Source organism: Oxyura jamaicensis, chromosome 20 (genome assembly GCF_011077185.1).
Source record: "Oxyura jamaicensis isolate SHBP4307 breed ruddy duck chromosome 20, BPBGC_Ojam_1.0, whole genome shotgun sequence".
NCBI classification, from domain to species: Eukaryota; Metazoa; Chordata; class Aves; order Anseriformes; family Anatidae; genus Oxyura; species Oxyura jamaicensis.
The window spans coordinates 5,659,211-5,674,305 of NC_048912.1; the positions used below are offsets into that span (position 1 = coordinate 5,659,211).

Genomic DNA, 15,095 nt, shown 5'->3' on the forward strand with positions numbered 1-15,095 from the left:
GGCATTAGCGTGAGTCAGATTGAGAGTTTGCAAACACCACAAAATTCTGCAAGAGCAGATATGACTACAAAAACTGAAGAAAGTGGCAAAGCAGTAGTAAGTACAGATAAAAACAGAGAGTGAATCATTTAAAAGCAGGGCATAGGACAGATTAGTGCTTGATCAGCAGCTCATTTTGTTTTGGCCTAATGCGTTTGCAGTGATCAAACAAAAGAATCTGAGCGGCATTATTCACAGAGCACACTGCTGTACCATCTCCCCACTCAAGTGAAATGGGGTTTTGAAGCAGTCAGGACATTTGCTTGGTCCGCAACCAACCTCCTCAGCACCCTTAGGGTGACTGGTATCAACCAGCCCGACTATTGCTTGTCAGTTCTTCAAGCACCGCTTCCAGGAAGACAGCTCCAGTGTGCATTTGCACTCGCAGTACTGCTGCTTTCGTACACCACCAGCTGAGAACAGCGAGTTAACTAGAGCATATGCAGGTTATTCACCAGTGCAGCCCGGTACACAAGCAGATGATTGTTGGAGGCCCAGCTGGAAAGCTAACCCTGCGTTCAGAAGTATGCATTTAAAAGTTTCCCTAAGGGAAAAAGCTTTAAACAGAATTGGCCAACTGCAGCAGCAAGTGCCGTAGCAGACTTTTCTCATGTACAGTGTGCTCACCCATACAATATGCAGTGACTCATGGCAAATTAGATAGATATTTATAGCTGCATTTCTTTTAAGTCCTGCAGTGACAATACAAATGTGACCTCAACAAAAATGAAGAGAAGTGGCGTTCTCTACTACAAATGTGGGAGCGTGAGGGGGAACACTCTCTGCAAAGGAACGAGCAATTACGTATTAGTACCCTTTGGAAACCATGAATCAACTCACACAATTCAAGATTGTTTAATTGAAGGTTTAATTGAAGGAAGTGGTGGCATCACCATCCCTGGGGGTTTTCAAGGAAAGGTTGGACATGGCACTTTGGGACATGGTTTCGTGGGTGACAGTTGTAGCAGGGGGACGGTTAGACTGGGTGATCTGGAAGACCTTTTCCAACCTTAATGATTCTGTGAAGTGGTGATTCTGGTACCAAGTATTTTTGCCACAAGGATGGAAAGACAACAGACACAAACAACTGATAAAATTTTTTTATTATTCACTTTTGAATTCTTTTACACTTTCCTGATTATTTTGTGTAAGGTGAAACTAGAACTGTTTAAAAGACATACACAAATCTAGTACATCAATAACCAGGTTTTTCTTTTTGCTATACTATTCTCACAACCACGTGTGTGCTAGGCAATATAACCGTCACAGAAGCAAACTTTAGGCAGAATACTGGTCAGTAAAAACAAAGCGAAAAGAGCTACCAGATATACAGACAGGCTCGGTTCCACATTCACTACTGCAATTATCAAGCGCCAAGTATTAACTGCACAATTTGTTCAGCTAGTAGAGGGGAGTTTTAAAATCAGTGCATGAAATTCTCTCTCCAGCAGACGGATGGACAGACAAACAGATGGATCCTATACCTAAGTGGAATGTGAAGGCAGGGGGATGATACCGCGAGACTGATAGGTGATTCCTAATCTTTTCCACTGCATTATTCACGCAACTCTTATTAGGTTTTATTCAATGGGACATGTCTGAAACATAACTAGGTGAGGACATTGGGAGCTCAAATATTACAAGCATTGCAAGTGTGTAAGGTCTGCATTCCAGTACAGTAAGTGGGAAAACCTGAATATTTGAGCCAGATCTTGGTATTACCAAAAAAAATGGCAGATGAGCTGAAGACCGCAAGAGCACTGGCAGCTCTCAAACATTCAAGACAGAAACCTGTCCTCTAGCAGACTCAGGTCTCGCCTACCATCCTGACATCACCCCCAACGAAAGGATGATGTACATGTGGGAACCCAAATTGTTTTAATGGAATTTAAGCGGGTGAAAGGGTCGAGGATGAATAGAGTCCGATGGGAGAAAATTTCTATAAAGCAAACTTAAAGACGGCTCAGTGGACTACTTAAAAGGCTTTCAAGATAAAATCGAAATGGGAATACCATGGAGTTTTCAATTCACCCAAGAGTAAAGTAATGCTAAAGTGGCAGATCGCTTCATGGTATCATCCAAACTAATAAGGCCATTCAAAAAATTGAATCTTCTCCTATTGCAAGTCCATGGTAGCGAACCAAGAATTCTCACTACTGAAGAATATCTAAGGTATAATTAGGTACGTTATTGCTGTGGGAAGGGGCTTAGTCATGCATGTTGTATGGGCATGAAACCACTTTTAGAAGTCAAATCCCAGTTATCTGCCAGTGTAAAGAGTTTGGAAATCAAGCTGCTAACTCCCCCGTTACCCTCTTCCCCAAAACAAACCCAATCCCCAGAAAGACAGGATTGACAAAGTGAGCTTTTGACTGAAAGCGGTGCCTCAGACTTGGTTAAAAATGTCTACAAAGTGTGCCTGTTAAACTAACTCATAGCAGTGTGTTACTAACTGGAATGCCATACATTGGATTGTTTTCCTTCCATGCCCCAGTGTCACAATAGAATCTCTATAACTTTCTGTACAACTTTACAACAGAATTGTACTTCGACTATTTTGGTGCCAGATTATGCTTGCCATTGTTACATAATTGATGTCTACTCTTCTACCAATAAGAGTTTTGTAAAGTCAATTGCAATCACAAAACCCATAATCACAGTGTTCAGTTAAAAATATAAACACGGTAATCATAACTGTAAATGTTCATAATAGGAAAATTCGGAATGCCATTATAATAACCGACCTCCATTTTAAGTACACAAAACACCAACCAACCGTTTTTACCCCACAGACAGTTTTTGCTACGTTGAGGTTGTGAAAGTCGATGTACTATTCTTTTTGCTTGTCGCACAAAGGGATATATGTGTAGGATACAGGGTGACATTGAACATATAGTGAAGCATGACAGCCATTAGTTCTCTCCCTCCCCAGCATCCCCTTCATCTCCCTGGTTTTCCGACGTCCATAGCTGTAAGAAAATAGAAACACGTTTATGCTGAAAGCACACGGTTAATTACAACTGTCAGGAAAGGGAAGACAGTGTAATTAGCAGTAGCTATGCAATTTTCTCAGCTAAGAGTAACAGGGAATTGAACTTAACAGTAAAAAGAATGAACTAGAAAACAGGTAAAGGATTACAAGTAAAAAGCAAACAGTCTGCAAGCTGAACACAACCTGACTGTTGAGAACACACATACTGCGCTTTGTGTTACAAAAAGCCTGAGTTTGTTACAGCAGTTAACAAGTGATCTGATCTAAACCAGCAAGTCTAACTGGTCTGGTTACAAGAAGCAGTGCAGTTAAGACATGCAGTTAATGCTTCAGAAATGGCAATTTTAATGGCACAGATCTACATAAAGCTTCAGGTGCTGAGTCCTCCTTAGTGGAGTCCAGCAGCCTGAAGAAGTACCAGCACAGAATGCAGCAGTTTGCCCTGTAATACTTACAGTGAGGTTGTCCCTAAGCAGCTGCATGATGAGAGTACTGTCTTTGTAAGACTCTTCATTCAGCGTGTCCAGCTCTGCTATCGCCTCATCAAATGCCTAGAAACACACAAGAAACTTTTACTCTGTTTACACAGATCTTATAAATTTGCCATAAAAGCTTTGTGACAAAAGCTTCCAGTTATTTTTCTTTTTTCACCAAGGGAAGAAAAGTAAACCAAAGTAAACACAGGATCACTAGATGACCCGTGGGAAAAGCAAAGGGGCCGGATTAAGGCCACTCTACCGCCACGCCAATAGCAAGTACTGAAGAGGCAAGCGCACACACTGCCATACTGAAGAGTAATTCACACAGCTCACAGTCAGGTCTAAGAGGAACACTTAACAGCAATACCTTCATTAAAGAAGGCCTCAGTGGTTTAAAGTGCCAGTAAAAGAGAAAGGTACCACCATTAAGTTGATGTACGTTATACACACAAACCACAAACAAGTTGGTGGGTTTTTTTTTTTTGAGAGTGGAGTAGAATTCTTTGGTTTCGTTGTTTTGTATTTCTTTTCAAAAGAGCACAGGGAATCAGGTACATTTTAATAGAGATTAATAACGCCACACTGCCCATCCGTTACACATGAAAGCACATGATGCAGGTCAGAGCTGAGAGCCATGAGTAAGCGTCCTGTCTCATTCAGGTTTCAAACAGATGTAAGCATATAAGCTAAAAACAGGAATAGCAGCAGTATTTTGCTAAGGAAAACATCACTACTTGTTACAAAATATTGTTAATGTGCATATAAGTAACACAAATGCAGCTAATGCCATATTAAAGTTACTACCAGAAAATTTTTAAAATGTAAAAAACCTCCATTCAGAAGGTTCCAATCCAGATTTAGGGAGAAGGCTAAAACCAAATGACTAGCTATCTGGCATCATACAAGTTCCATTTGGTCTCTGGAGAGGCACACACAGTTGCAGTGAGCTATGCTATAGCCTAACTCAAAAAGACAACACGTATTTGCAAAGTGTTCAAATGTAAAAAACAAATATTTCACTTTAAAAGTGTTTTCAAACTTGACACGAGCAATCTAAGATAATTATATGGACATTGGAAGAGGTACTTGGTCTCCCTTTTCCCTAGATCAACCACCTTAGCAAATTGCCTTAATTGGACTAGCTTATAGCTTAGCCTTACCTAACTTACCTGACAATACACTAAAATGACTACAGTTTAAAGATGACAGCGTTTTTAAAGAATTTCATATGAGAAAGTGTAACAATTTGCAAAATACTGCTGTAACCATGTCATTACCTCCTTAGCCCCCATAAGAACTGGTAACGTGAGGAGTCTGCTTACCGTCTTTGCCAGATTACAGGCTTTTTCAGGAGAATTGAGTATCTCATAATAGAAGACAGAGAAATTGAGAGCCAGACCAAGTCGAATGGGGTGCGTTGGTTGCATCTCTTTCTTGCTAATTTCAAATGCCTCCTGGTAAGCTTGCTGAGAGTTTGCTACCGTTGCTGCAAGAAGCAATTGCAATCGTATTCATGTACAGTACCTCACCGTATTTCATGGGGGAAGCTATTATATTCTTTGTCTAGACTATCACACCACTAGATAGACATATAATTACAAACATGGAAGCTTTTCAACGATTTAAGAGGTAAAAGCCTACCACTTGCTGAACTATTAAGGCAGAAATATTTGTTCAGATAAAGGTTTGAGCTACAGAAGTTAAGTTCTAATAAATCCAGACACCATCATGTGGGGAAAAAGAGGTATCTAAACTTCCAATTTAAACACTCGTGGAGAAAGAAACTTTTAGCAGGTAGGCCATGAATTCTGTATTTCAGTTTGAGGTTTTAAAACAAAGACAACAGTCCCTTCCCTGGCTAATGACCAGTGGAAAAATGACCAGTTTGACATCATTCTGGAGCTTATTAAGGTTGCAAGTTACCAACCAGATCAAACACCAAAAATTCAGGATGTTGCTTTAACACTTCAGGATTAATTGGTTTATCACTCAGTAAACCAATATCCCATATCTGCATGCAGAAAGCTTGCAAATAATGAAGACTTGTGAGCTAAATTCATAGTTTAAACAAGATGATAGCAACAAAGCTTTTTCCATAAGAAACAACGTTCTCTTCCTCCATACTCCAGGAAAAGGATTTTACATTGTGAAATGTGCTTAGAAATCTGCCACTGAGGTTGTGGCTGCAAACAGAATCTGACTTGATGAACATCTGTCAATCACTTCTATAAATTTCAGTGAAGTCTGTTTCTCTAAGTGACTCGCACTGCACTCATCTTCAACACTACTGAGTACTATTGAAGAAAGAAATATTTCAGGTTAGGAGAAAAGGACCCAAGTATTTTTCTTACTTTATTCTGCCCAGCCCCCAGCAGAATGAGAAATTTCACCTCCACCTACTTTGCTTATTGTCCCCAGACGCCACCTCTGAGAGGTATCTGTAGTAATCGCCTTTCATTTTCAAATAGAAGACCTTGCTTTCTGGCTGCGTGGCGTTGACAATAAGGTATTTATCCAGGAGTTCCTGAGAAAGGAAACACTTTTTTTCCCATGTCATACAAATAGCGTCTGAAACAGCCCTCATTACAATGGTAAACATGAACAGTTAAAACATTAACAGTGACTTATGCACACTCATGCATTAGTCATATTGATGTTCCCTAAACTCAGGAAAAAAAAAGATGACTCCTATCCTAGTCCCTGAAAAGCAGAAAACTTGCTACAGTGGGGCTGTTGACAATTGACTCCTGCAGAATCTAATGGCCATCAGAGCTTAGGACTGCAAATACTCCCTTGAAATATACTGAGGCAAACCTACATCCACAGGCAAGCTAACAAAGGGCAGCAGCTCAACATCAGCACAAATCTAGGCACTTTTCCTGCCATGAACTTGAATTCTATACAGAGCAGTGAAACTATCCGTAACAAACTGATTCTATCTGCAGCTCCAGCTAAAAAGCTGAAGAGTGGCACAGTCAGCACATGTACCTTCAGAAAGGGATGCAAAGGCTGAGAGTACTGACAGCAACTGTTCCCAAGAACAGATCTTTAACAAGGTGAGCACCAATAAAACGCATCCCTCTTATCTAAGTGGGGAAAACAGCAAAACTAACTTGGGGGAAAAAATACAGACCTTATACTTCCCCCAGAAAGGCAGTACACAAGCTTCATGATGTCAGCATTCATTGATAAAAGAATTTACAGAAACAGTCGGCTTTTTAGCAGGACTTATGCTAGTTCCCCAGCAGGTCTGAATTTGTTTTCATGGTGATCACTAGTCAGCAGTTAGAGGTCTTCAGCATTGCCTTGTCGACATCCTTCTATTTTTTTAAAAAGTGTTCATTTGTAACAATAAACTAATGAATTCCTTAAACTAGACAATCTAGGACATAGAACTGGACTTAAATGTGTAGTTATGCAAAAATATTTCCCTGCTACAGTGCTGCAGTATCTACAACCTGAGTAAGATTCTTTAAGCCTCCCTGAAGAACGCTGCAGTACTAGTTACTGTTATTTTTGCTGTTTGATTATTACCAGAACATCATTGCAGATATCCTGCAATTCAGCCTCAATTTTCTCACGATATTCTCTTCCCATCTGCTGTTTCTTCTCATTCCTCTCTGTTTTCTGTTCGATGCTGGAAATCACACGCCAGGACGAGCGACGGGCACCAACCACATTCTTGTAGGCAACTGAGAGTAGATTCCTTTCTTCGTTGGACAGTTCGTGCCCCTGCTCGGTGACAGCCTTCATAGCAGCAGCCATGTCATCGTAACGCTCGGCCTGTTCGGCCAGTTTGGCTTTCTGTACCAACTCACTTTTATCCATGACTGTCCTGTAATTAGTGGGGAATAAAAACAGATATTTGATTGTCTACACAGTGAAAGTTAACGTTGAGGGGTGAAGCACAACTCACAGGTGGTAACAGGTAGGAAGTTTACCAACTGGAATAAATATGAAGGTTTTTTAAAAAATACTCTTTTGACAGTAATTTGCACATTTTAGAAACGATACATAATCTCAACCCTGAAGGCTCATAAGCATTATCCTTCATAGTGCAGAAAAATCAACGTCATCATTAGTTCAAGTACAGCAATATGCTACCCGTGTAAACCTCTCCCTGTTCCCATACAGGCCATAGCTCAGCCAGGAAGACAATTCATGTTCTAATGCAGAAACCAGCAGGGCTCTTTTTTTTTTTACTGCATTAGTCTTCAACAGCAACTGATTAAGAGTATTGAACGACTGGGCAGATCCTCCCCACAACAACGCTTGTCTGCACACTGCAGGAGCTATTTCTGTGGGGTTAAGTAAGCCATACCCAGTACAGGGGCACCTACGGGCAGCCCTGGAAAACAGATTTATACTGTCCTGCTAGATTTTTTTAAATATATTCTTCAATGTATATTTAATAGACAATTCTACACACCTAGAGTGGCTGCAGTCTTCGGTTTCCAAGAGCTTTTAAATAACACTGACATTCACAAAGACTCAATGGGATGTGGCCCACACGAGTCACTAGTGCAAAACCAATTGCTTGTATGGAAATAACTTGTTTATCGTCTCTGATAACACAGTTATTATATGAAGCCAAGAAAAACACATCACATGGCCGCTATGCCACTGAAGAACTTGAGCAATGAAAAATGAAGTTGGTAAAGAATGTGTCTGGGAGGCAGACTGAGTGTTGCTTGCTTCTACAGGACAATGCCAACATTAATCAACTTGGAATATAATGTTGTTAGTTCAGTGGCCATCACCTAGGCCCAGGTTCATGGGAAAACTTAAACAAGTCTCCTTGCTTTCATCAAAAAAAGAAGTGGATACCTCAATACCTCAAACTCTCAGGTGTCCCAGATTCATCAGTAAAATTTCTCCAGGTAGGCAGATCTGCATTTTCAGACAGACCCAGAATCGTCATTCGTGTTAGTACCGAGCAATAATGTTCCTCTCTTACTCCCTGAAGTCCAATCAGGACTCACTGTCTAGATCAGAAGCTCTCAGCCTGAGACCTAAACAGCCTAAAAACAAGTCTAAAAGGACAAGAAAAGCTAAATGAGAACACTAAGTTTACATTTAGCTTTCATACGCTTGTGTTAATTAGGCAAGAGACTACAGCTCTATTTGAAACAACACTACACTGGTACATATATACGTATGTAAAAGACTAACATTTACCAGCGAGAGAACCCACTACATTTGTAACTGCTGCATCCAGTTGTCAACCACTCCCTAGATTCAGCACTAAATTTAGATTGTCTGAAGACAGAATTACTTCTATGGGAAGTAATGGCATTTACTTACCCACCAACACAGTACACCTGAAGAACGCTTTTCATGCCACAAGAGCCAACTTTAAGTAACAGGTCACCTAAACAAAACAGTTCCAAAGCAGTTCTAATTTCCTCACTGTCTGCACGGCTTAGTAGAAGCAGTTCAACTGCAGTCTTCTCTTCCTCCCAGGGAAAGTGATTATTTTGTAGAAGCAGCCTGTTTGTTGAAGCCCAGAGACAAGTAACTCCAACAGTTTACATTTTGCCAATGAAAGGTCAGTATCATCTTTGATCTGCGTTTTGCCAATACTGTTCTAATGCATTCTCAAGTTATCCATGCAGAATTCTGTTTACAAACAGCCTACAGTTTAGTTTTGAAATGGCGTAGTTTGTTTTATCAAGCTCGCTGACATATTTATCCATGGATGCAAGTCAGTTCATGGCAGTCAATGGGTTCGTATAAGGACATGTTAAGGAAACCAGACAGAACTACAAGGACAAAGAGCTAGTGGATAAAAGAGCTCCAAAAACCAGCTTAACGTATCATCAGCTGTACAGCCAAAACATCAGCACAAAGCATTAGAATGTTGTTTTTCAAACAAGAAATTTATGCACATCTTAAATGTAACTTATACTGATTACTGAAGATGGAGCTCCTCAGAACTTCACTGGTTTATGTCTGACAAATTAAGAATTCACTATGCAGGGGCTTGCACTGCTTATCTTAATATCTGTACTGTTTGTTAGTAGTTTTGCCATGAAACTAGAAGGTACTATTCCAAAAAATGGATTTGACAGAACTTAAATACAACAAGGAAAACATCGCCCACGCCAAGACGTCTGCAATCCGGCAGTAAGCCTACCTTTATTTCACTCACAAAGTGCTGCATAAAGGAACTCTGTTAAAACCTTCATTTTATTCTCCATCGCTTACCTTGTTAGAAGCCTGGAGAAGAGCTTTGCAGAGCTATGCTGGCTTGAGCTCCAAAAGAGGGAAGTGTTTGCCAGAAGGAAAAAAAGATACAAGGAAAGGAGTGATGTTTGAAAAGGCAAAGAAGCAACTATCAGTTATAACTGGTTCCTCCCATAAAGGAGATGAAAGCCACGCTCTAACAATGGATGAGTGTGCCACAGTCTGAAACAAGCAAAGCCTAGAGCTAAAAATAGTCCTAGGCCACAAACAGAAGCCATCTAACAAAGGCTACCTGCAGCTAGGAGCAAAACACACAAAGGTGACAAACAGAAGGCCGACAGGAACGATCTAGTCTAGCACTACTGAAGCCATGCCATGTTGGCAAGGGGGAAAGAGGGGAGATGGAGAAGGAGCGAGGACGTGCAGATCACAGCCACGGAGGAGTCCCCGAAGTTGCCCGTTCTAAGCAGAAGATTCTCAGATGCGTTAATACATGTAAAATTCATAAGGCTGCCCTCTTCAGAATCTGTCAAACCACAACTCAGTGGCCTTCCACAAAGCAGTGGCTGGACACTATTTACAATAAGGAATGCCAACCACTAGCCTGCAGCCCACAGTACCAGCAGCCACAAATCTGGAGCACTGCAGTTCCCCACGCTCTAAATAGGAGATAAAAACAGTAACTCTCTCCCCAGTACAGCCTAACGTCTTCCAATCCCTATTACAAATGCATAATCAATCGTACGTGTGCAGATACAAGAAGGTTACAACTGCTTACTTCTCACCTCCAAAAATAAAAGGCTGCGTAGGTGAGATCTGATACAATCATAAAGCACCAAAGGTGGAGGTCAGAGCCTGTCAGACATCAGTTTGACTGCCTGGCTACTTTCAGAAGCAGCTGCAGAACGAAGGTGTGACCGACCTGGAAACGGCACCCAGAGGCTGTATGCCCACAGAGATCTCAAGAGAGGATGGATGCACAGAACTGGAGGTTTACAGCTCAGCAACAGCTGAGGAGCAAAACACGTAGGTAGTGTTCTTCAGGAGGCCGCAAGTGCTCAGGTGCTCATCTTGCTACCCAGCAGTTACACATCTGCTCCACAGCCTTTATTGTTTCCAGGCTCAATGAACTGTTTAGGACAAAGCCACAACAGATCAGAAGTAACCGTGTTTAAAGTCTGTAGAAACCAGATGAAAACTGACAGTGAAAAAAATCTGGCTTATATAACATATCGAACTGACAGGACAATACTAATAAGCCTACGGTGGCCTGAAGTCTGCTGCTCTCCATGACCTATTCTTCTGATGCTAATTAAGTTATTGATTTCTGCATATTTTCTTCTCTTTATAGCAAGCATTAGAAGCTGTCAAACAAACGCTTCCACTTCATTAAAACCCGGTGAGAAAGCAGTGCAATTACTAGCTTGACATATCAGCCGCTAATGAGCCACGTAGAGACGCAGGTTAACAGGCTGCCTTGCTACGAAAGAAGGACGTAAAACCAGATTTGGTGAAGCGTGACACAACCAATTCTCAGTCACCATCTTTGTAGGTCCGTTCAAATTCTACCATGAGAAGCAGAAGTTTGGTACAAAACTTGGAATTCAATCCCCACAACATGTGAACATTCCTCAGAGATTTCTGGATGGGCAATTCATTCCAAAATTAAGTATTCACGTGAGGAAAGTGGTGTCTCAATTTACACTTCAATAATTACCTAGACTAAATGCTTTGGGGACAGTATTTCTGAAACAAATGGCAAAACCTTCTCCATGCTTCAGGTACACACATGCTGACGCTGGAGCTACAACGCTGGCAGAACTGTGTGACATTGCTGATACTCGCTGTCCAGTAGGCATCACTCCCAATAAATATTCCTTACAAGAAAGGAGCTGGCTCCTTAATGGACTGCAAGGAACCTTCCTTTCTTTAGCTTAGCATCAGGCATTTCACTTCATCAGCTTTGTCTCTCTACTCCGGTTCCTCCAAAGGTAACCTCGCATTGTTAAGTCACTGATCACAAAATGGACATGTCTGCTCTGTCCGACCACTGAAGTGCTTTGCAACTATCACAAGCTTGGGTATAACGAGCTCAGTACAATATACCGCTACCTTGACCAGGGCAAAAAAAGTGACTTCGCAGTTCTGACACTCACTGACCTTGTGTAGCACATAACTTCAGCCTCCTCTGCATCTGATTCAACATATGCCCTGGCCTTCAGGGCAAATCTTTACACAAACATTAAGATAAAATTAACAGTCAATAAAGTATGTAACCATCATTAATTGTTGTTTCCTAAAACTGACCAATACCACTTTGGAAAAATTACACGCAAGGCTTCCAATCTCTGTAGAGAACTGCAGATTTTCCATCAGAGGTAACAAGAGCACGTAGGGGCACTGATATTGTATGGACAAGTTAAATTTAGTGACAGTATTCTTGCTCTTCTTAATGCCTTCTAAATGAGGAACTTCAGGCTGACAAGCACTGCACTGGCACTTGGTACAGGAAAGCTGCAGGTGGAGACAGGCACGCGGTTCCATAGTACAATATCCTCACACGCTAACACCTTTTTGTTCCTTTGTTCCAACCAGAGTAATTGTTTTTGACTAGAGTCCAGGTGGAAATAGTGAGTTACCCCCAAAAAATCTTCCTCCAGGCACAAAATTCATGCCAAACTAATGCATACGTATCACAGGTAAAGCACTTTTGTTAGCAATAAACTGAGAATATTTATATTGCAGGGTGGGGCAAAACGTGTGGCCATAGAAAGGACACGCTACTGGAAGGCCTGGCCTCGCTGGGATGCATCAGGGCACCAGGAGGATCGGAGTACTAGCTTTTTACCTCGTTATTCAAATAATTATTTTCTTAACTCCTCCTCATCCGAGTTTATTCGCATACAGCACAAAAAGCTGCATACTGGCAGAGGCCTGCTTACAAAAAAAAAGACTCAACATCAAAATAGCAGAGATCAGAACATGCGGTACTGACATAATGAGGTTGAGAAAACTGCACTAGGCCCATCTGTGCAACGAGTCTACCACTTCACTGGTACTGATTCGATAAACAAAGTATTGCGTTGATATTGAAGGACTGCAGAAACAGAGCCAATGAAAGAGGTATTAAATTGTTTCTTTTTTCTCTTCTAGAGCAGTTTACATCTCCCTATTATTTTAAAACAAAAGCAAACTTCTGACTAAGGGCCTGTGGTGGCGCATGTGCGAAAACAAGCATTCCAACCACTGATGCTACAAAACCTCCCAAAAGGTTCTCAAATTCATTTTTTATGTAGGGATTTTATTATTTTACAATGCTGCACAACACGCACTTTGTTTTTCTACTACCATAGAAGTTGTTTTAACTGTTAACAAGGAATTTAAGCAATCGATTTATACTGCAATGGTTGCAGTAGACACATTTTTGGTCCCATGTATTAACAGAGTGACTGTATGCCCTCAAAATGTGATCAGCCCAATTAATATCCAATTATACATACCTTAAACAAAGACTAGGGTTGTTTGCTCTGGGTTACTACCCAGCCTTCTTATACATTGGGACTGGCTTGAAGCAGCCTTCTTTCCCTTTGCAGTCCTCCCTAAACTCATCTCTATTTCCAAATGGACACGAAGAGTTAAAATTGGAAAATACCATTATTTTGTTTCTTTCTAAAACATTCTGAAATCACCTCTGCTCCTACATGAGCGAGCTCACACGACCTGCCATAGAAACAGCACCACCCCAGGGGCGGAATGGGCCCGATGGGTGTGGGTCGCTCCCGATTTTGGGAAAGCCGCGAGAAGGGCCCCGTGGCAGAGCCTGGGCAGGGTTCAGTAAGGCAGGAGCCGTCGGGAGGAGAAGGAGGAGGGCTCAGAATCGCTCCTCGGAGGAGGCCGGCTCTCTCCCCTCACCACGGCCGGGCAGAGCCGAGCCGAGCACTCCATCGCCCGGCGGGAGATGGCGCAGGGCGGGCCTGGGCCCCGCACAGGTGTGAGCGGCCGGCCTCGCCTCACGGGCGGCTCAGGCGGGCGGGGCCGGGCCGTGCCGGCGGCTGGAGAGGAGGAGGCGGCGGCGGCGGCCCCTCCCGGGCCCCGCAGCGGCAGGGGCACACCGTTACACCGCCCCCCCCGCCACCGCTGCGGGGCCCGGCCCGATGGGGGGGAGGGGGGCGCGAAAAGCGGCCCGGAGCCGCCCCGCACCCCGCGGGGCCCTCCCGCCGCGGCCTGCAGCGGCCTCCCCCGCCCGGCCCCGGCCTCCCGCGGGCCCACGGAGGCGCTGCTCGCCCGGAGGGGGGCTGCGGAGGGCGCGGGGGGCGCCCGTGGAGCCTCACCTGGCGGGGGCGGCGGCACCGCGGCCTGGATCCCGGCGGGCGGAGCGGCGGGAGCGCACGCACGCACACACACACACACCCTGCGGCGCTGCGGGCCCGCTTCCGGCCCCGAGGCCACGCCCCTTCCGGCGCCGGGGGGCGGGAGTTGCGGGGAGAGCCGCCTCCCCATTGGGCAGCCGCCGCCGGGCGCGAGCCGGCTCTCGGTTGCTATAGCAACAGGGGTGGTGGTGGGGAGGGGAGGGGCTGTTGGCGCGCGCCCGCGCGCGGGGAGGGGAACGGAGGAGGGGGGCGCGTGCTCGGGCGCGTGCCCGCGGGGTGGCGGCGGCGCGCAGAGGGGGGTGGGGGCGGGGCGCCCGCGCTGAGGGAGCGGGGCGGGAAATGGGGGGGGGGGGGGGGGGGGGGCGGGGGGGGCGGCGGGCCGCCTCCTTGGTGCTGGCGTCCCGCCGGTTCAAACTGCACGGCTTCAGTCACCAGCAAAACCAAGAGCCCACCAAACCCCCCCCAAATAAACAAGATCCTTATCTGCTGGCTGAGTGTTGTGCAATTAGGGTGTTTTGTGTAATGAGTGGCATTTACTGGGGGGTGGAGAGGGAGCGTTTTGGGGGGCCTGAGGGAAAGCCTGGCTTGGTCTCCATGAAGAGTCTGAGGAAAATCGCTCACTTTTACAATGCTGTAATCCCGTGGGACACGAAATGACGTGACCCCCCTGAGTCACAAGTTTCTAGCAGCACTGCCTGTCAAAGCTTTGTTACCAGGGCTGAAAAGCAAAAATCCCTTCAATTACAGGATCTTGGCATCCAATTTTCTCCTTCAGACAAAATCCCATTCCTGTCAAAGCTGCTGCCAGACTTGTTGGCAATGGGAGGACTTCTGCAGTTTCCTGCTTTGCCTCAGTCCAAAGGTCAGTGACTTTGGAGAGTCGGGAGGAAAATCAGCCGGCGCCCATGCTTTATCTTCAGCCACGAGCACTGATTCAGCTGGAGCAGTTATTACCATCTTTCTCTTGTTTCTCCTCCCCCGCTCTTCTCAACAGGCCCCCATCTCCTTGGTTTGCACTCTGGGCTGCTC

At 44.2% G+C, this 15,095-nt stretch overlaps 1 protein-coding gene across 1 annotated transcript; it reads right to left on the reverse strand.

Annotated features, from left to right (window-relative positions):
* Nucleotides 1–1,124: 1,124 nt before the first annotated feature.
* Nucleotides 1,125–14,184, reverse strand: YWHAB (tyrosine 3-monooxygenase/tryptophan 5-monooxygenase activation protein beta). The gene is made up of 6 exons (XM_035343909.1): nucleotides 14,028–14,184; nucleotides 7,045–7,345; nucleotides 5,911–6,034; nucleotides 4,833–4,996; nucleotides 3,487–3,582; nucleotides 1,125–3,008 (listed from the first exon to the last, which is right to left on the reverse strand). Exons 2-6 carry the CDS (start codon nucleotides 7,336–7,338, stop codon nucleotides 2,952–2,954), a joined length of 735 nt encoding a protein of 244 aa, XP_035199800.1. The 5' UTR covers nucleotides 7,339–7,345; nucleotides 14,028–14,184; the 3' UTR covers nucleotides 1,125–2,951.
* Between the last annotated feature and the right edge of the window lie 911 nt (nucleotides 14,185–15,095).

Excerpts from the sequence above, each read along its gene's own strand:
- YWHAB (XM_035343909.1), bottom strand. The coding sequence starts at position 7,338 with ATGGATAAAAGTGAGTTGGTACAGAAAGCCAAACTGGCCGAACAGGCC. Across the intron at positions 6,035-7,044 it reads ATATCTGCAATGATGTTCTG|GAACTCCTGGATAAATACCT; the intron begins GTAATAATCAAA and ends TTCCTTTCTCAG. Across the intron at positions 3,009-3,486 it reads TGCTTAGGGACAACCTCACT|CTATGGACGTCGGAAAACCA; the intron begins GTAAGTATTACA and ends ATTTTCTTACAG.